This window comes from Lepidochelys olivacea (assembly GCF_965140295.1).
Source record: "Lepidochelys olivacea isolate rLepOli2 genome assembly, chromosome: 14".
Taxonomy (NCBI): domain Eukaryota; kingdom Metazoa; phylum Chordata; order Testudines; family Cheloniidae; genus Lepidochelys; species Lepidochelys olivacea.
Window position 1 is genome coordinate 14,362,545 of NC_140424.1, and position 22,257 is coordinate 14,384,801.

Below are 22,257 nucleotides of genomic sequence, written 5' to 3' on the forward strand. Positions count from 1 at the left end.
GGCAAGCAGGGCTAATTTATAGAATCATAGAAGATTAGGGTTGGAAGAGACCTCAGGAGTTCATCTAGTCCAACCCCCTGCTCAAAGCAGGACCGACCCCAACTAAATCATCCCAGCCAGGGCTTTGTCCAGCCAGACCTTAAAAACCTCTAAGGATGGAGATTACACCACCTCCTTATGTAAACCCATTCCAGTGCTTCACCACCTGCCAGGTGAAATAGTTTTTCTTAATATCCAACCAAGACCTCCCCACTGCAACTTGAGACAATTACTCCCTGTTCTGTCATCTGCCACCACTGAGAACAGCAGAGCTCCATCCTCTTTGGAACCCCCCTTCAGGTAGCTGAAGGCTGCTATCAAATCCCCCCTCACTCTTCTCTTCTGCAGACTAAATAAACCCGGTTCCCTCAGCCTCTCCTCATAAGTCATGTGCCCCAGCCCACTAACAATTTTTGTTGCCCTCCACTGGACTCTCTCCAATTTGTCCACATCATTTCTGTAATGGGGGCCCCAAAACTGGAAGCAGTACTCCAGGTGTGGCCTCACCAGTGCTGAATAGAGGGGAATAATCACTTCCCTCGATCTGCTGGCAATGCTCCTACTAATGCATCCCCGTATGCTGTTAGCCTTCTTGGCAACAAGGGCACACTGCTGACTCATATCCAGCTTCTCGCCCACTGTAATTCCCAGATCCTTTTCTGCATAACTGCTGCTTAGCCAGTCGGTCCCCAGCCTGTATCAGTGCATGGGATTCTTCTGTCCTAAGTGCCGGACTCTGCACTTGTCCTTGTTGAACCTCATCAGATTTCTTTTGGCCCAATCCTCCAAGGTCACTCTGGACCCTATCCCTACCCTCCAGTGTATCTACCTCTCCCCCCAGCTTAGTATCATCCATGAACTTGCTGAGGGTGCAATCCATCCCATCATCTAGATAATTAATGAAGATGTTGAACAAAATCGCTGATCACTACCCATTGAGCCCAAAGATTTAGCCAGTTTTCTATCCATCTTATAGTCCATTCATCCAATCCATACTTCTTTAATTGTACAGGGGCTGGCCAGGTCCAGACCTCCGGCCCTTCAAGGCACAGGCCACCCCACCACTGTATGGTTTAAGAACTGACAGTTCAAATTGCTCTAAAAGCTACATATATACTCAGATTATTTTGAGAATTGCTATGCCTTGTCAGAGCCAGGGATAGAGTGAGTGGTGCCAGTCTGAGATCAGTTGGCCCAGTGGTTCTTCAGGCACAGCCCCCTCAATAAGGAGCTGAGTTTAATATTCAAATTGCTCTAAAACCCATGTGTACAGGGAGATTATCTTGAAAACTGGTAGGTCACAAGAGAGGCTGATGTAGATCTTTGATCTCTAGATCAAAGTTGAGGTCATTTGGTCAAGGGATTCCCAAATTACAGCCCATTTACACGGAGCTGGCCATACCACTTTCAGATTCTTACAGCTTTTTTGATGCAGTGCTACGGAAAATTCACACCCCAACCTTAACCTCAGCACTAAGGTTTTTGGGCAGTGAATAATCAATAGAGTTCCTATGCTACAGTCTTCCTTAGACCCTAGTAATTGCCACTTTCAGTCTCTAGGTGGCTCTGTAGGTAAGGATGCCCTTGTAATGGAGAACTACTGAAAACAGCCATTGCTCCCACTGGTGCTTAGCGTATCCATAGGTTGATGGGATATCAGCTTTGTACATATTAGTGGAGGAAAAAATAGCATTTTCTGTCCTCAGGATTTCTTTTCCCACCAGGTTTCTGTCAAATCCACTTCTTACCAAACAGTGCTGTAATAACCATAGTAGCATCTGGTAGTGGAATTAGCCTCTCTCCTGCTATCTCTCTCCTGCTATCGCTGGAACTGGGAGCTCCATTAACATTGCAGATTTTAGCATAAATTGGCCATCAGGATTAATGAAGCATTTAATAACGGAATCATAAACATTATCGATGGAAAAGGTCTGTTAGAGCTTAACTCTGTGACTCAACTGCACATCCTTGGATGATCTCACAAGTGCAACCACAGGGCCCAATTCTCCTCTTATGGTGGTGTAAATCAGGAGTAACTACACAAACCAATGGAGTGACACTGGTGCAGAACTGCATTCAGGGTGAAATTCACTCCTGTGCACTGGGCCAAGGGGACTTAGGCTGTGGATAGGCCTGGTCCTGACCCTGTGCTGAGGTGAAATTCACGCTCAGTGAAGAAAAGGAAGGGCCTCCACCTGTCAAGATGTGAGGTCTTGGTAAACTGTGGCAAGATAAATGCCACAGATATTCTAGCATAGCCCTTCTTAGATGCACATTCCAACACAAGACCCACTCCCTACCCCTCCCACACACACACTCTTCACCCCCACCACTATATTCTCAGGGCCAGATCTTTCAATCCTTCTTCCTTGACTCCACCACTATATTCTCAGGGCCAGATCTTTCAATCCTTCTTCCTTGACTCCAGTGGTAATTTTGCCTGAAAAAGGACTGACTGCAGGATTTGGCCCACAGAAGGCGACCAAAGAATCTGCCTTTGTAATAGCTTTCTAGAACTGAGGACAAAGATAAATAAGAGAACTTTATCGCCCATTTAGAATGGTTTGTAAGAGACAGTTTGGGTTTTAGGATTTGCTTCTTGCTGAATGAGCATTTTTCTTTGCATTAGCCACACAGCAGACAAAGTGTTAGGAACAGTGGAGGCAGTGCTGCCTTACCTGCAGTTATCTTGCCTTTTCTTAACATGGAAAATTAATCCGTTAAAGTGGACAAATATTAATAGCTTCTTGGCCCAGAACCCAAAAGGGGCAGAAGAGGAATTTGCCTCTTGCTGTTTTTCAGAAAGCTTTGAGAGGCAGTCTTAGCACAATGTAGTCACTGCCCCCTCTTCCCACCCTCCAACAATACTACTGGCTGGTTCTGATGTTCATCCTCTGGGATTTTACAGCAGAAGGAAGGGAGGCTTCCTGTGTCTCTCCCTGAGGACAGTGGAAAATGAAGTTAGACCTGGGCTCGCACAGTATTTTAGTCCTTTCACACACAATTTGGTGCTGGCGAAAGGTGCCAAATTGCAGAGCCAACCTAAGGGGCTTGTGGATCCTAGGGCTATCCCTCTGCCCTATCCCATCCCAAGTGTGAAGGAACTGTGCCGTGTAGTGTAAAGGAGAGAATCTCTTCTCTCAAGCTTCTTCCCCTTTTCCTCGCAAAGTGCTCTGATCATGTAACCCAGTAGCTAGGGATGACAGCTTGCCACAGACTTTTCGTTTGAAGATCACAGGTTATCCTGGACTCCTCTACACACCCAGGACTGGTCCATTGGCTCAGAACACCATCGCCACAGGTCCCTCAATTCTAGAGTGAATATCCGAGTAGCTCTTGGCTCTTGGGGGCTGTGGCATCCCAGCTGCCCCTGATGACATGAGGTGGCTGCAAGCCAAGCCCTCTCCCAGATCGTGTGGTAGCTGGCTGCACAAAGGGGCAGCTAAGCAGTGAATTAAGTACAGGACTGAGACCAGGGGTTCTCCTGCATTCTCAGCCTGGCTCCGACACCAACTTCCTCTTATCGAGATAACTTAATCTCTCTGCTTTAGCTCCCCTGTTTGTTAAATTGGGGTAACAACAGGTAACTATCTTACAGGATGTGTCGGGATGATTAAGTACCTACGGCAACATTTTGGGACTCTGATCCTACATCACTTAGGCATTTTTGAACATTTTTACCCTTAACATTTGTATATTGCTATATATCTGGGGTGAAATACTGCCCCGACTGAAGTCACTGAGAGTTTTGCAATAGGCCAGGATTTCACCTTAGGTATATGGCAAAATTCCTGAATGAGCACAAAGCCCTCCAGTAGCTAGAAACCAGCAGGCTCCCAGAGTCCTGCCTTCTTTGGATAACTGTCTCTTACAAAACTTTCTGCAATGTTGGTGACTACATATAGTGGCCAGGACAAACAGTTAGGTTCCATGTCTGCAGCAGGAAGCTGGGGTAACCTTGTGATTTCCACCATGACCACCCACAACACAAACACTCTACATGTCAGAAGCCAGTTAAGTTGGAAGTTCACCCCAAAGAATCCTCTCTCTAACACTTCTGCAAATCCTCCATCCTGCTCTTTGTACTGGGGTGAAACCACGGTTGCACTGGGGATCAGGGCAGCACAAAAACTTTTCACCAACTCACCCCCAAACTGCTCTGGCTAGCTTTGTCAAATCCACACTCCTGGAAGGAATTTATTTATCCACAAAAAAGGTAGAGCATAGGTTGCAGCAGTGCAAGTTTCTCTTACACCACACCACCAATGTGCCTCCATTAATCTGGAGAGACCACCTTTAAAGCCGTACAGTCTTTATGGCCCATTCCATCCTCAGCTTCTCAACTGAGTCTGCTGACTAGGGTTTTGTAATATGGGCATCTTTCTCTGAGAAACTGGAGCTGTCAACTCAATTCACACAGGCCACTAGAGCTATCAGATGGGAACCAGTTTTCAGTTGTTCCAAAAATACAAGCTTTGCCTGGATTTGAACCATTGACCTAGAGATAAAGGCTGCCCCACCGCCAGTCCCCGAGTCATCCTGTCCTTTTGGCACACTGGAGTTGGATAGGATGTGAATTCACTTTCTTGTTGTGCTCTCAATCCTGTTCCAGAGACACAGCAGTAAAGAAAACAAGAATCAATAGCAACATCTGTCCAAGAGTTAAAAGAGAATGGTGGAAAAATAGATACCAGCTACTAATACCTCAGGTAAACTCACATTTGATCCTACTGTATTGGAGCTACAGAATTCCCTTCTGTCCCATCACCATTCAGTCACAGTTTATCATTCTAGTGGCATTTCTTGGGCTCTATGTGTATTTCCATCTGTCCAAAAGCAAGACACTTGAGGCAAACTTGTTTCCTCTTTGATTGCTTTATAAGGGCAATGTCTTTGGTTTTAAACTTCCTGATCTTGTCCGATGTTATAATGACCCACAGGAAACAGCCCTATCTCTTGCTGTCATGTTCCAGAGCCTATCACTGAATCCCCACAAGTTCAGATATCGGGGGTGCATTGACCATCAGTTCTTCGTAACGGTGTAGGAACAGCTGTAGTCGGGAGATATAGGAGTCCTCGTTGTATGGAAGCTTCTTCTTTTTCAGGTACTGGGAGACTATGGGCTTGATCTAAGAGGGAAAGGTAGTATTAAAATAGCACAGTAAATTCTAATGATGATGACTTACATTTGTACAGGTCTTTCCTCCAGAGAGATCATTAAGTCCTTTGAAAACTATGCATGTAGGAATCATGTCGCTTACTGCCAAAACGTAGCCAACTCTGGGGTGGAATGTGAAAACTGCTTAACAGTAGCTAAAACTACACAATGGCTTAACTCAGGGAATGAAGATGATTAAGTATCCAACTCGAGCAGCAAAGGGAATTTAGATGAGTTGGAATAAGGGCAGGATATTGAGGCTGATACCCTTCTCTTGTCAAAAGGGCCAGATGACCACAAATGCTCACTACTTTGATTTTGCACCTCATCTGAAAGCTAGGGTCTCCGACATCCTTCCCTCATACCACCCTGGGGCACTGGTTCAATATTGGCACAGAGGGAAGAGTGCCACCTACTGAATTACCAACATTGCCTTTTGCAGCACCTGAAGGTTTGTTCGATTGTTTCCCCAAGCCTGACCTTGCTTATCTTGTGAGATCTGACAAGGACACTGCCTTGAACTGGTATCACAGTAGCACCATGTCTTTATTGTTACTAACACCAGATGTATACATGGGACTGTAAAATTAGTAAATGGTGTCAAACACAGTGTAGAGATGGGCCTGGACTAGGGTGACCAGATGTCCTGATTTTATAGGGACAGTCCCGATTTTGGGGGCTTTTTCGTATATAGGCACCTATTAACCCCCACCTCCTGTCCCAATTTTTTACACTTGCTGTCTGGTCACCCTATCCTGGACTGCAAAGTATAGATCCAGATCTCAGCTTTCCCAAAATTTCAGGGTGTTTGGATCTAGGGTTTTGGCTGGAGCCTACATCTGATACACTGCAAGTGGACAAATAAACACAATACAGGTCAACCATAGCAGGTGTATGATGAAGATAACTGGAATTATTCACAGATTAGGTGGGGGCCTGAAAAGCTTTCCCAGAAGGAGAGGGGGGACTTTGCTAAACACTCACTGGAAGGCTGTTACAATAATAAAGAACAAAGTCAAGAATGGAGGAAGGACACAACGGAAGAAAGCTGGAGAGAAGACTGAGTAGAATGTGGGGAGGAAGAAGTGGAGTGGGAGGAAATGAGGTAGAGATCTAGTTAGAGTTGGAGTTATGGAGTGTTCTGAAAATGGGAAGGAGTCTAAAATTAATGAGGAAGAAGAGGGTAAGCCAGTGCAAAGAGAGGAACACGGAAGCATGGTCAGATATGCAGGATAGGGAAAGAGGCTTAGCACCTCTATTTTAGTTAACTGGAAGGGGGAAAACACACAGACTTATCTCCTCATTACCTCTTCCCATGCTCATCAATCTTCTCTGTGCTACATGGCACTCCCACTCCTGTCCTGCTCCTTCCACACACCTTCTAGACATGCCCTCCGTTTATCTCTTACCTTCAGGCACATGTTGTCAGAGAGGTTTGGGAAAAGGTGATGCTCCACATGGCAGTTGATGATTGAGTGCCCAAAGGACCAGTCCAGCAGGGCATTCCGGGGCAGATTCAGAACTCCAAGGCTCATCAGGTGAATCCGCTTGGGCTTCTTATCAGCGGAGAACATCGGGAGGCCAATGTGCTACAAGACAAAACACGAAGACTACAACATCTCTTCCTATAGCGGGCAGTTAGGGAGCGGGGCTTCCTGAGGACAAGGGTGGAATCCAGCTGTGTCAGGTCAGGGCAAAATAGTGGAGTTTCTCAAACTCCTCATCCTTTTCTGTACATGATCTTGTGAGTCTCCTTCTTTATGGGCATGATGAGTCCTCATAAAAGGTAACAGGCTAGTGCCATCAACTGGAATTCTCTAGTTTCCCACTCACTACTTACGGGTCAAGCACGGTGTGGAAGCATTCACACACTGCTCCCCACACATTATCCCAGGGCCACCCATTCATGGCAAATAGAAAAGAAGCCAGAGTCCAATTACACCACAGTAGCTTGGAAACCCCAGCAGCTTCAGAGGGGTTATCTGCATAAATGTGACCAGAATCTGGCCATCTGTATGCATTTCATCCCTAGGACTGTCAAGACTGATCTATCAATGAATCCCCAATGTGCAAGGACCACCCACTTTTGTGGTTTTATGCTCATTCCATCTTTCCCAAATGTACCTGGATTTTAAAGTAACATCTTCTCTTAGTGTGAGAAGGGGCCAGTTCTGATCTCATTTATACCTGTAAGAAACTGGATAAATTCCAGTGAAATCAGTAGATTTGTTCCATTTTTACACCACTGTAATTAAGATCATAATCCAGCCTTCTGTGTTCATTCTGTCTCAACTTTCTGCACACTGCTAACTGACATCAGTCTCCTCAACATTTTGGGCCTGAGTCTAATCTGATATGAAATCAGTGCCACTGGATCAGAATCAGGTTGTTTGTCTTAAGTTTATAGATGCTTCAATTGCCAAAGTCAAAGTGAGAGCTATTTAATTAATACAGGGAGCTTTGCTTTGTTTTGCTTCCAAGGAATTTGGTACAAGCTGGAGTTTGCGACCTCTACCTGGAAGATGTTAACATGGATGTAGGGGTGGGCAAGGAGAGATCGTGTGATCAACATGCAGATGAGGGCAGACCACACTGACTGGAACCCTGAGACATTGACCAGGAGCCAGTAATGGGAGTAGAGACCAAGAAACATGCAGCCGAGTGTCCGGAGAGCTGTTTTCAACTCAACATCCTTCAACAAACCTATGAAAGAAAGAACAGACAATGTGTAGGGAAACAGTCAATCCCTCCCCACATCTTCCAAGTTATGCAGCTGGGGAATAATGGTGTAGTTCTTATATTCCAAATCCCAGGAGAGGCACTGGTCAGTTACTATGTACAAATTCCAGGAGCAGCTGATCCCAGACCCACTTCAACACCTAAGGTTCCACTGGCTTTCAGAAAACTTTTTGAACAGTGTCACCAAGGGAGCTGTAGGACATGGATTTGTTTCTGGTTTAACCTGATTATTGTTCTAGTCCTGAGATAATTTATGGGTCAGATACTGAAGACCTTACTAAGCTTCAGCAGTCCTTACTTGGATGAAATTCCCCACTGAAGTCAATAGGCGTTTGCTTGAGAAAGGACCAAGTAAAAATTAAAGTAGCACTCACCCAAGCGAGTAAGTCTCATTGACCGAATGCTAGAGCTACTCTGTAACGTGAGTTAGGGTTGCAGAATCAGGGCTTAAATAATGACCTCAGAATTTGGTCCTATATGATTTTTCTGCAAGCAATTAGCAGCTGTTCACTACCTATGGTTGTGTGTCAGTCTCCTGAAAGACTGAACAGCTTCCATATACTATGAACGTTGTATTTCCCCAGTTATCATCCAGTCTCTTCTTCCACTGTCTGCACCTCCTTATCCCATTCTTCCCACTGAGACCATCTTCTTACACTCCCTAGCACTGACACCAGTACGCTTCAAATATTTTCCATTCCTTTCTTTCATTATATTCCAGTCTAGCATGCCCCTCACCAACCCTACATATATCTGAGTAAGGACAACAGGATCTGGCCTGGGTAAGTGCTTCAGTGTTTGTATAGTGCTTTGAAGATCTGAAGAAGTATATACATGTAACCCTTCTGCCCGTCAGAGTTGGCAGCAACAAGGGCCGGGTTCAATATCTAGGGGATTCATTCCAATAACACAATGCAAACCAGCTCGAGGCCCCACCCAGTGACCTGGGACAAATATATACCACCCCCGCTGGGTGCCTCCAAGAGGCAATACTTCCCCTCTGGCAAGCACATAGTCTGAGTGTAGCAAAAAGCCTTTTAATAACAGAGAGAAACAATGTGGCATTATGTTGGGGAAACACCACCACCAACATTCGTAACACCACCCATGAGCAAAAAAACCCACCCCAAGCAAATTGGGGCATGCCCTTTCCCTTTGGTTCTTGAGTCCAGCAACCCCAAATCACCCAAAGTCCCAAAAGTCTCTGTCCCTGGTCAGGGCAGCCCCAGAGTTCGAAAGTTTATCTGCAGAGCTTTACCTCACAACCTGGGTAGAGATGGGTGGTGGGGGAGAGAGGTAAGGGGCACCTTACATAATCTGAAGCTGACTGCCCCACAGCTCCATAGGCCTTCGCTCCGCTCTGCCAGCCGCCCCACAAAGTGCTCCACCAGCTGGTCCACAAACTGCTCCGCTCCGCATCCCACCAGCAGCTCCCGCCATCCTATGAACTGCTCCACCAGCCTGTCCACAAGGCACTCCAGCCATCCCACAAACCGCTCCACAATATATCTTCAGGCTCCCCCACTACTTAACACAACGCTCAGTGATTTCAGCTCTTAGTCAGTTCAGCTCTTTAGTGAATTCAGCTTGTAGTAGGGGAGCCTCAGTGCTGGTGCACCATTAGCCCAAAGTGAGCTCAGCAGCCTGTAACTAGACTCCTAATAGAATCAAAATTAGCTCTGATATTCCACAGTGGAGAGAGGAAGAAGTGCAATTAGCATGTAAGGCCCTCACCCAGGGGCCCATGCCACCAAATATTAATACTTATCCCCAGCCTCTCTCAATTCACAGAGTTTTGGAACCCATGACCCTTGCCTAGCGAGTGCTACTTAGTTGATTGTGAGTCCCTCCATCATAACAAAAGGCCAAGTACAGTTCCAAGCACAGTTCCCATAATCAGGGTAATAACAATTTATTCTTCCTGCCCCAATAACAGAGACACTGGGGATCCCACAGCAGCCAAAGTGACTATTTGGGCAGCTATGGCCTCATTCTAGGCAGGGTGGGTGTGCCTATGCAAATGAGATACGCCTCTGAAGTTCTTTTCCACAACTTGCCACACCTCACCACCAGATGTCAGGGTGGAGCTCATCCTGACACTGCTTACACACAAATCTGGATCCTATTGTCCTTATCTAGGCAAAATACCTGCTGAAGTCAATGGGTCTGAGAATGGACTGAATTAAAAATAAATAAGGATTTCAGGCATTTGGCCCATTGACTTCAATGTGAGATTTGCCTAAGGTCTTCAGTATTTGATCCAATATATTTAAATATTGAGTTTTTGTGAGTGTATTCCATTCTGAATGTAAAATCTGCTTCTCAAAAGGGTCCCTATTGTGCCAGTTTAAGAATCAAGAAGCCCTGCAGATGGTTGTGGCGAATGGCTTAGTTTTGAGCAGATAGCCCAAAGGACTTCTCCTGCTCCTTCCTACTGTCTGTTATACACACTTGTCCTGTCTCATCCTAACTTAGATTGTAAGATGTTCAGGCAAGAGACTGCATTGGTACAGCTCCTAGTACCATCAGGCCTTTAACCTGACTGGGGCTTCCATAATGCTGATAATTGTATTTATCTTTTGGGGCCCTTACAAATTAGTTTAATTTTTAGTTTAAAAAAACCTTTAGGTTTTAAACAATACCTATAGAAGAAAAATATCTCAGAGGAAAGCTACATACCAAGTGCCACTAGCGGGGTTAAAACAGGTATAGCAATGGGTGCAATGAACATGTAGACATATCGGTTCAAGAAAGGAATCTTCCAAGTACTGGAATCGCCTAGTCTGATAACATTAGTGTAACCGTGGTGGAGTTTCACATGGTTGTAGTATGCCTGCTCTGCTGTGAAAGCTGAGCAAACCTGGAAGAGAAAGAAAAGAGAAGTAAATGCAGAACAGCGTGCATGCAAGGATCAGAACATGGCAGGTACACAGCATTGTCTCACTGGGATGATCCCACAACAGAGGTTCACACTCAAAGCCTTGTTATTGTCATGCACTAGTATAAGAGGACTAATATGATATAACTACACCCGAGAAATACATCTGTTGTCTGCACCACATATGCCTTAAAATGCTATTGAAGCTGCATGATACAAGCATGGTAGATAATTTCTGGAGTTACACAAAGATATGTACTTTACAGCTGAGGACAGTACTAATCTCTAAGGTCATTTCTATGATAAGAACATTCCAGTTACACAAAGAGTTATTCAAGTTTACTGATTATCAGAGACAGGCTTTAGCCATGAAATCTGAGTACCTCCTATATAAACGTACACACAGGAGCATTCTCCCACATTGGTTACATACCTCGAGGAAGAATATGGCCCAAACTTTCCCCCAAGACTTGGACTCCGTCAAGGCATTGTGGCTGGCCAAGTGGCTTCCTTTCACTGTTATAGTGTGGTGTACTATGCCCAAGATGAAGATGCCCAACAGGAAGGGAAGGGCATTGTCTGAACGCAGACACAGGAACCCTAGAGATAGAAAGAAAAACCTTGGAGCTATTAAGCCTTCTAGATAGTTAAGATCAGACCAGTATAATGGCCAAGGCAAGATCCATGGGGGACTGCTTTCCCCATAAGAACTACAGCTGTCCTGGGCAAATGAGATCTCATTCTGAAGGAGTCTCCATTTTCCTTCTTCTCACCAAAGTAAAGTGGAAATCCAGGTACCCAGTTCAGATACAATGGGGATGGGGGCCATAAAAGCACCTAGCTAGATTGACAGATGAAAGTCTATGGGACAGGGAAGTGTTCATGTAGTCTCCTGGACTGTCAGTGTCAGATGAAAAGGGTATGATGAAGGCTTTCTTTGTGCTGACTATCCAACTCGATTTCCCCCCCAAGTTTAAGGGCAAATTCTTATGTAGTCAGAGTGCCCTGCACACACCAGGGGATTCTTGCACTCCTCCAGTCTCCCCACCCAGCTCCCTGAGTGTTACTCTCCCATCCCTCTCTATTTCAGGGACTCCCAGCAACTCTCCACCCCCCTCATGCCATAGGCTCTGTGTCCCCCCAGCCTCCCTCCTGAGTCCCCATTCTTCCCCTGCCCCCACCCCCACAAAGACTGCGTGCGCACCTTGTGGGTGTCTAGTCATCAGCTCAAGATAAACATGACTAAAACACAATTCCTAACTCCCCCCTCCCCACTGCTAAGCCCTCCTCTCTCTTTCTTTTATCAACCACCGTGGACAACACCATCATCCAGGCCCATAACCATGGGCGGCGCATAGGCTGGGGAAGGCTGCACCTCCCCAAACAGCCCGATGTGGCCACACCTACACTCCTCCCCAAAGCCCAGGCAGGCTGGTCCTTTTCAGGGAAGCAGCGTGCTGGGGCTAGGGCGGCTGGGACTTGGGGTGGCTAGGGCCGCCCACCCGTCCTGTGCTCGGGGGCAGGGGGGCCTATATGCCGCCCACCCGTCCTGTGCCTGGGGGGGCGCCACTCACCTGGCACTGAGGGACTCCGGTGGGGGAAGGGGACAGGTCCTCAGGCGAGAGGACGGGGCTGGCTGGGGGCTAGCCTCCCTCAGCCGGCGATTCATAACCTGGGCATCACCTTCAACCTGAACCTCTCTCTGATCCTCACATCCAGGCTACATCTAAATCTTCTCCCGCCAACATAGCTACTGCCTCTCGCAGAAGTGGAGTTATTAAGTCAACGGGAGAGAGCTCTCTCATAAGCTTAGAGCGTCTTCACCAGACACACTACAGTGGCACAGCTGCATCGGTGCCTCTGGGCTGATGCAAGTTTGTAGTGTAGGCCTGCAAAAGGAATCAGCAAGATTTAGATACAGCCTAGATGTGAGGATCAGAGAGAACACATATTTCAAAGGACCATTGAAGGTGAAGTGGCCAGTTAATACCTCTCCTGTCATAAAAGCATGAGAAAATGGAGGAGTAGTGGGTTATAATTGTTGTAATAAGCCATAAATCCAGTGTCTTTATTCACTCCATGATTTTTAGTGTCTAGCAAAGTTATGAATTTAAGCTCCCAGGCTCATCTTGTGAAGGCGTTGTGCAGGTTTCCAACAGAAGGTGTTACGTCTGCCCAACCGGAAAGCTCCATTGACATCAGACTGACTATTGTGGGACTATAAAGAGGACAAAAGACATTTGTTTTTTTGTCCCTCTCTTCATGAACAGGAGTCATGCAAGTGGATTTTTCCTGTCAGCTGAGCTTGCAGCTCAGAGCGGAAGGGAAGAGGGAGATAAAAACCCCTAACAAGAATGAACTGGATCTCTATGATGATTGGATTCTAAGGGGCAAGGTTTACTAGGCACAAGCAAGGCATCCCATGATGCCTACAAATAACTCCAGAACGGTTAGGCTGTTGGTGCTGAAACACTGCCCATCATGCTGACCAATACTCTCATTGTTCACTTGTACCCCTCCCCCCCACGTCTATATCCATCTGCTGTCTCTTGTCTCTTATCTTATATTTTGATTGTGAACTCCTTGGAGCAAGGACCATCTTTTTGCTCTGTATTTGCACAATGCCTAGCACAATGGGGCTCTGGTCCATGACTGGAGCTCCTAAGTGCTACAGTAATACAAACAATAATTCCCCATTTTCCCTCCATGCCCCCTTTTCCTCATTCCACCCTATACTCCCCTATTCCCCCCATGCCAGAGGATCTGTTTGCTCCCCATTTCCCCCATGCCAGGGTCCCCCATTCTCCCCCCACTCCATCAGGGGTCCCTACATCTTAATCTGCATCTCCAGCTCCACCCAACTGCACTCAAGGAAGCTTCCTTCCTGAGAGTTCCCTTCATCTCTCTTTCCCCACTCCTACCTCAATGCCCTCTGTCACGCTGCTTAGGATGCTTTGGCCAACACCAAACTCCCATTCGTTCCTTATTCAAAACACTTCAGAGAAGCTACCTAATTCTTGCACTTTCTAGCTACGATCGCACCGTATGTCTCCTTGTTTGTACCTGATTATATTCTGAGACTCTAAGCTCTTTGGGGCAGGGACCTGTTATTTGCTTGGCACAGCAGCTCCCCTATTGCACAGTGAGGTACTCTACAAGGATCTGTAAGTCCCGAGAGTCTTAATTAGTTCATACTCTGGCCAATTCCCATAGAAATCAATGAGAGTTTACCTAAATAAGGGCGGCAAGCCCTCCATACAGGGCCAAATACTTACCCTGTATTTACCGGTTCCTCAGGCAAAATACCCGCTGAGCTAAATCCTGAAGGGTGCCGAGTATACATAATTAAAACTCCCAATGACATCGAGGGGTGTTACAGGTGCTCAGCCCCTCCCAGAATTTGGCCAAAGGGGAATTTTGCCTGAGTAAGGACTTCCAGATGTACAGTAGTACAATACAACGAGACAGATACAATGAGAGCAGCAGCTTCAGCACCCTACCAGTCCCTCAACCCTGAGCTGAAGTGAGTGGGTTAGAGGTGTAACATTATTGACTTCAAGAGGATACATTTGGCTTATGCTGTTTAGATGCAGAATTAAGCGCAGGCTGCTGTCTTCATAATTCCATCCCAATGCAACACTTCCAGGAGAGGACACCTAACTAGCTTCCAAGCTGATTTAGGGGCCTGTGGAAGGAGTGCGAACACTGTCTGTAGGGTGTAGAAGCTCTCCAATATAACTGGGACAAACCTGGAAATACCTGTCCCAGGATGAATGGAGAACCACCAGCCACAGGACAGTGTGACACCTATGCTTGCAACTGGTTGCTTCTCGTACCCTTTATTCATAGCAGAAATTAATGCTCACTGGCTGCCAGATGACAAACGAGGGACTGCATTGGCAAGTCTTGCACATCCTGAGAGAAGCCACAAGACCAGCTCAGCCTGTTGTTAAAAGTACATCTCTCCTACATCACACTCATCATCAGAACCAAAAGAAGTCACTCATATCAATACAATAACAAAGCTTCCATGGCAGGGCTGAGCTCCTTGGACAGACAGCTGGGACAGACGGAGCTAGTATTGAATGGCAGCCCAGCAGTGCTGAACAAGGAAGGTTTCCCCAAATGCACATCTTTGCTTCACAGGGTTAAACCAGAGGCGACAGAGGCACTGAAAAGGCTGCTGCCTCGGCATCCCACTTACCTGAAGCTCACCTGTACACTTAATTCGCATCCACAGGAATAATTACAAGCTGCATCAGCTCCTTAAGCCTGAGCACAGGTACTGAAACGATGCTGAACACAGTTCAGCTCTACTGTGTTCAGGTTCTAATGCTGCACCCATCACCACAGTATCTGAGGCCCCTTTTGCCTGGCGCTACACTTGCAGTTAACTGCATTCAGCACTGGTTCAGCTGTGCCCACTGCTGACCCCAATTGTCACCAACAGCTAATTGTGTTCATATAACGCAGATCTCGGACACCATCCCCCGTGGCAGTTCCCATGGGGCAGTATGGGAAGTAGGGCTCTGGGACACAGGAGCAGGACTTGGAGGTTCCTTTCACCCTGTTAGCCGCAACATCTAAGTGGTTAATAACCAGCTGAGCTATCAAGCCTACTAACACAAAGGGAATACAATTCCCTGTTAATGTGTAATGAGAAAGCAATAAGGAGACACAGGGGCCCTTCCCTTCCTTCCCTTAGTTGACACAAACCTTCCCACTTTTACCTGCAGGAAGGATGAGGAAATTCAGGGCAATGATACAGTCATCTATGCCATGTCTCTCCCACCAGCTGCTTCTCTTCACCACCTGCTGCACCAGCTCAGAGAGCTCCCCCATCAGGGCTTCCTCACGTCTCCCCTCCTCAGGTGGCTCCACTTCCTCCTTGGCACCTCTTTGAAAGACCCTTGGCATCTCTTCTCTGGAGGTGTTTCCATCTCCATCCAGGACTGGATGATTTAAGATGGGCCCTGGATCCTGTCCTTTCGGAGTCACCTCCTGCTCGGGGGGACCCGCTCTGCTGATGCCAGTCTGCATCTGTTGTGTTGGATCTGCAGTCTCTTGACTTGGTGTGTCCCCTTGCCCTAGTTTCTCACCTTTCTCCTGGGCATTTCTTCCTTCTCCTGGGGGTTCTGGCTGTTCCACTCCGTGGTTTAGGGAAGAACCTTTTTGCAGTAGCTCTATCCTGGCTGCTCCTGCCTCACTTGGCGGTTTTCCCTTCTGTCTCTCTTGGTACAGGTCCTGATTCTCCATCAGCATCTCCTGCCATGGCTCCATCCCCCTGCAGAGCACAAGACACCGCAGAGTGATCCAACGTCCCAGTACCTCTGCAGGATCAGATAACAAATGAGCCTGTCCCGGGAAGGGCAGAGGCAGCAGAGAAATGCAGCTGGCCTTGGCAGAAGTGCCAGAGTGTGCAATCTGAAATGCTTGCAGACTGCTAATCTCAAATTGCTTAGTGCTAGTAATGTGAAGCTGGCTTTAGTCCCATCCCTAGACTCTGCCCCTTTCTCACCCTCCTCTGATTCTTCCACGCCCTTTCTGACTCTCTCCCCCTCATGGTGCTGCTGTGTCTGTTGCCCTTGGCTCTCTCTGTCATGAAGAATAGCTTGTACAGGCAGGCAGGCACTCTGCTGCTCTCACCAGAGCCAAAGGACGTGGGAAGGGCAGCAATATTAAAAAAACAACAACATTACTGCTCCTATAGAGGAGCACACAGCTGTGCTGGAGGCAAGAAGAGGGAGAACAAAGAGAGCAGAGAGAGACACAGAACAGCTGGAGGAAACCTTGTATGCATGCCAAGCATCCTAGTTAGGAGGAACAGTTCCTATCCTAGAGCAAGATACCCATCATATTCCCACTGTCTCTCCCTAAAGCTTCTTTAGCCCGAGGGATTTTAAAGGAGTTAAAAGGTGTGCTCCTATTTTTCTCTCCAAATCTTGCTACATATAGGTACCACATACAAGCAGGATTAGGAGGGAAAACAAGGGGCAGGGAGGGGAAAGAGTTAGCAGCAGCATTATCCCATTTCTATAAGGAGCCATCAGCATAATATCTGGGAGTTTGTAGCACATGGAATGTCCATGGGAAGGAGGGAGAGGGGGAGGCAGGGAGACAAGAGGTAGGAAAAAGAGAATGTAATAAGAGATGGCTAGAAAGACAGGCAGTAGAAATGGTAAAGGTGGAGAAATCCACTGGTGGAAACTACTGAGAGAAACACCAGCAGTTTGTATATAGGCCAGAGGATATTGTTTCATTTACTCCCAAGAGAAGAGGAGCAAGAGCAAGCACAGAGGGTATTGGGTGGATCTGTTGTTTCAGTCTCAACAGCCTTTAATGAGCCGATTAAGAGAAGTCAGGGGTGAGGGACAGAATCAGGGTTACAAAGAGACACAGCCAGATGGGTGCAGAGGGGTTACAGTACCAGAGATCAGGCGCCAGGGAACATGTGCACATTCTCTTGCTCTCTCTTTCTAGTTTGCTCTCTCCTCTCCTGTAAATTGAGAGATTGAGGCTGTGGGGTTTTGCATGGCTACAAACTATAGCAGGGGTCTCCTGTAAAAGACTTGTTCTTTGGGGATACTATTCTCCCTTCTTGCTGGGGACTTCATCCAGTCCATTTGGGACCCATAAGGAACATCTCCTTTGCGGTCCGTAACAGCAGCACCTGCACATGTTGCACCATTAATTAAGCTAGACCCCCCCCCCAGACGAAGAGGAGAGAGATCACAGAAACCCCCTAGGAGGGTGAAGAGACCTTGGATTTCACAGTGGGTTGAAACAACTGATTGGCGGGGCACAGAATGTTGCCAGTAAACACATGCCTAAGGTTCTATCTTACAGCCCTTCTCCAAAGCCAATGCACTGGCACAACATCATGACTGTGGAGTAGGTGCCACCCCCTAAAGGGTTAATCAGCTCTCAGAACTTGCTACATAAGAGTCTCCTGCCCCCAGGCCACTGCTCAGCCAACAAGCATTATTTGGATGTAGTGATGCCTGTATAATTAATACCCTCGTGGGGGTGGATTTCTGGAAAAACCAGTCTCCACTTTGAGAATGATCTAGGTTCCTCGCCTGTTCCTGCCGTTGAACTGAGTTTCTAAACAAAACATCTATTTATCTCTCTAATGTCTTGTCCACGTTGGGGATTTGGCCCAGTGGCATTGGTATGTAGCTGATGTAGCTCCTCCAGCACATATCTTTGGTGTAGAAAAGGGAGGTTGCTATGAGCCATGACTTGCACCTGTGCAGTTTACCCCGTTTCAAGCAGGGGTAAACTTCACTGATGCAAACTGTGACTTACATTGGCTTTGCCTGCTTACACTAGGGGTTTGCACTAGTGCAGCTACACGGATGGCTAAAACCCCTAGTGCAGACAAAGCCCAATTCACCTCCAGACTTTTATTATTGCTTCAACCACAACAGTGTAGCACAGCCGTATCCTTAGCTATGGCTCTTCTTTTTGCATACTACATTTTTAATATTATTATTTGTATAACCACAGTGCCTAGGGGCCTCAGACATGGACCAGGACCTGTGTGCTGGGCACTGTACAAACACATAAAAGAACCCTGCTTGACTGCCTGCTAGCTAAGGAGCAGACTGTAGAAGGAGACAGATCAAGAAACACATTCCACTTTCTGTTTCATGGAGACTTTATGTTTGTTCCTTCTTAGTGTGTTGTTTTCTTCAATCTAAAATAAAAGTCACTTAGACTGAAAGGTACAGCTGGTAAAAAGAAACCTGGTTCATAAGTATCTGTATGTGTAAAAATATAGAGTTTAGTTCACTCTGATTCACAGGTTCACAGTGGTAGTTATTCACTGTGCATGGAAAGAACAGCAGCACAAAGGACAGGGTTGATAGTATTTTAAAGAAGAGAGGAAGAAAAAGAGAAGAAAAAAGTAAAGAAACAGGCCTCTTTCAGCAGAGTCTGACTTGTGCTCTGAAGAAGTTACACCAGCTGTAGCCCCCGTAAGGAGCATTGAGCTTTGCTAAGCAAATGATTTATAGCCAAGAGGGAAAAAGTACTATGTTTATATCAGAAGTTGGCTCAAAGTCATTTCCTCTCCCGAAGGACCTCATGGCAACACAATATTAGGTGACACTGAATGTAACGAGTTCATTAAATGATTAGATTTTTATTCCCATAGCAAACATGTCTTGGCTGAAAGATCATTTCCTAAACCATAAATGACACTGAAACAGCATCTGAGGTTACAGCAAATTTAAAATACTCTAACTCTACATTGTATGACTCTGGAGATACATTTGAACAGCTGAGAGATCATTTTGAACATGGACTCATTAGCAACATCCCGTGAAGCAAATTACTAAATGCAGCATGTGGAGTTGACATATCTTATGCAAGGACATTGGGTGAAATTCAGCCAAGTATGGAAAAGCTGCACATGACCTTCTAAACGCCTTATGTCCCCATTAAGAGCTTAAGTGGTGTGTTGGTCTTGTCTAGATTCTCTACATTTAGTCAAATTCCACCCATTATGATTATTTTAGAAAGTACTGCACTCAGCATGGAAAGGAACAAACGTCCACAGCCATTCAGGCTGTTCTTATTGGCTTACATTTGCAGATTCCATCTACAAAGTCATCCCACACAAAGCCCCAGAAAAATCACCCACTGAAAACAGTATATAAAGCAGATCACTTTTTTCCCGCACCATCATCAAAGAGACAGAGAGATTTAAGACATTTCAGTGCTGGTCCACTTTCACAGCTAGGACATATGGAGAGAGCACGTGAGAAAATGACAGTGGGGAAGCTAGCAGTGTCTTCATCAACACTAGGTTTTCAAATGCAGCACCAGACAAAGGAATATAATAACCAATACGCCCTTGAGGCATCAGTTTGCGGTGCAGTGATTTTGGGGATATTTTTTGGAGACGGACAGTGGGAGAACAGCAGTGGTGAGCAGAGTAACTGTGACAGTAAATTTAACTGTTGGTCCCAGTTGAAAAGGTCCTGCTCATCCGAACAGCTGTAGGACTGAGGTGCTAAATTCTGACTGATCAAGAGTTATCTGGGTCAAGTGATCCAGTGTAGGAATTATGTATTAAACATAGCTCCGAGTTCAAATCAAGATGGGCATGTTACAAAAGGGACTGAGACTAAACTGTAGATGTAGACTGAGGAAACGATTCTAAAACTTTGGAAAGTTAGACCAGTGCCTGACACACTGTGGGATGCTGTGAATCAATGACTCAAAGAGCTCAAACATTAATTGTTAATCCCTGTTCATCCTAATGAGTGGATCACACCTATTCGATGCGTTTCCAAAGCAGAGGGCTGAGTGTAAATATGCAGCTGTTATCAAATGGCAGTTGATCACTACTGATACGTAGATCTTCACCCTATTCCTGTAGCTCAGGACTTGTTTTTAGATGTTAGCAGGAGATAAGGTGAGTGAGGTAATATCTTTTATTGGACCAACTTCTGTTGGTAAGAGAGACACGCTTTCGAGCTTGAGAAAGAGCTCTGGCCAAGTGCAAAAGCGTGTCTCTCTCACCAACAGAAGTTGGTCCAATAAAAGATACTACCACACCCATCTTGTCTCTCGAATATCCAGGGACCAACACGGCTACAACACTGCATATAGCATATAGGAAAGAAATTCGCCAAGATTAAGATTAGACTCATGTTTACCAGCAGGTGGCACTGGATAGTGAAACTAAGCTAGTACTTTGTCATTAACACAATAAAAGGGTTATTCCAATATAACAAGAAAAGGAGTACTTGTGGCACCTTAGAGACTAACAAGGTCTCTAAGGTGCCACAAGTACTCCTTTTCTTTTTGCGAATACAGACTAACACGGCTGCTACTCTAAATCCAATATAACAGGTTACCCTATTGTATATCTAGGTGCACCAGTGTTTTTTTCAGCACTTCATAGACCAGATATTGCCAGGGCTAACAAGCGCCATGTATAATCTGGACAATGTCCTGCTTACTTGCTAACTGACCATTTATTATTTACATTACAGGAGTGCTGAAAGACCTCAATCAATATATGGGTCCCACTGGGCTAGATGCTAGGGAAGTTCGGTGCTCAATTATTTTTGAGGATCTAGGTCTAAGTGGCTGCTCAGTCAAACAGAAAATCTGTGGTAGAAATGGAGGAATCAACCCAAATTTCCTGGGTCACAGTCCAGTGCCTTTAACCACAAGACAATCCTTTCCCTTTAATATAAACTCTTTCCTTGGACCTTGATTGGGCTTCTGGCCACTCTTCCAATAAAAATACATAAATGTATAAATAAATTCAGAGATTCCAGGATCAGAAGGGACCACTGTGATCATCTAGTCTGCCCTCCTGTATAATACAGGCCACAGAACTTCCACAGAATAATTCCTAGAGCAGAGCGTTTAGAAAAACATCTGATCTTCACTTTAAAATTGCCAATGATAGAGAATCTATCATAACCCTTGGTAATTTATCGCAATGCTTAGTTACACTCTATGTTAAAAATGTATACCTTATTTCCAGTCTATCTTCAATTTTTCAGCCATTGGACCTCTCTCTGCTAGACTGAAGAGCCCATTATAAATATTTGTTCCACACGTAGGTACTTAGAGATTGTAATCAAGTCACCCCTTAACCATCTATTTGTTAAACTAAATAGGCTGAGCTCCTTGAGTCTATCACTATAAGGCATCTTTTCTAATCTTTTAATCATTCTTGTGGTTTTTCTGAAACATCTCCAATTTGTCAACATCCTTCTAGAATTGTGGACACCACAACAGAACACAGTATTCCAGCAGCGGTTGGACCAGTGCCAAATACAGAGATTAAAATAACCACTCTACCCTTACATAAGATACCATTGTTTATACCGCCAACGATTGCATTAGCCCTTTTACAGTGTTGCCCTGGGAGCTTATGTTCAGCTGATTATCCACCACGACCCCCACATCTTTTTCAGAGTCACTATTTCCCAGGATAGAGTCCTTCATTGTTTAAGTATGGCCTATATTCTTTGCTCTTAGATATATATATTTGCAATATTAAAATGCATATGGTTTACTTGTGCCCAGCGTACCAACTGATCCAGATCGTTCTGAATCAGTGAACAGTTCTCTTCATTATTTACCACTCCCCCAATTTTTGTGCCATCTGCAAACTTTTATTAGTGGTGATTTTAGGTTTCCTTCCAGGTCATTAAAAAAAAATCAAACACCATGGAGCCAAGAACTGATCCCTCCAGTCCCCACTAGAAACACACCCTTTGGATGATGATTCTCCATTTACAATTATATATTGAGACCTACCAGCTAGCTAGCTTTTAATCCATTTAATGTGCACCATATTAATTTTATATTTTTTTAATCAAAATGTCATGCAGTACCAAGTCAAATGCCTTACAAAAGTCCAAGTATATTACATCAATACTATTACCTTTATCAACCAACTTTGTAATCT

The 22,257-nt window shown here is 45.6% G+C and overlaps 1 protein-coding gene across 1 annotated transcript; it reads right to left on the bottom strand.

Annotated features, from left to right (window-relative positions):
• Window positions 1-1,907: 1,907 nt before the first annotated feature.
• On the bottom strand, window positions 1,908-16,439 carry FADS6 (fatty acid desaturase 6). Its single transcript, XM_084646979.1, has 6 exons — window positions 15,545-16,439; window positions 11,248-11,414; window positions 10,616-10,796; window positions 7,713-7,900; window positions 6,607-6,786; window positions 1,908-5,168 (listed from the first exon to the last, which is right to left on the bottom strand). The coding sequence occupies exons 1-6, from the start codon at window positions 16,092-16,094 to the stop codon at window positions 5,019-5,021; spliced, it is 1,416 nt and encodes a 471-aa protein (XP_084503105.1). The 5' UTR covers window positions 16,095-16,439; the 3' UTR covers window positions 1,908-5,018.
• Window positions 16,440-22,257: the final 5,818 nt, after the last annotated feature.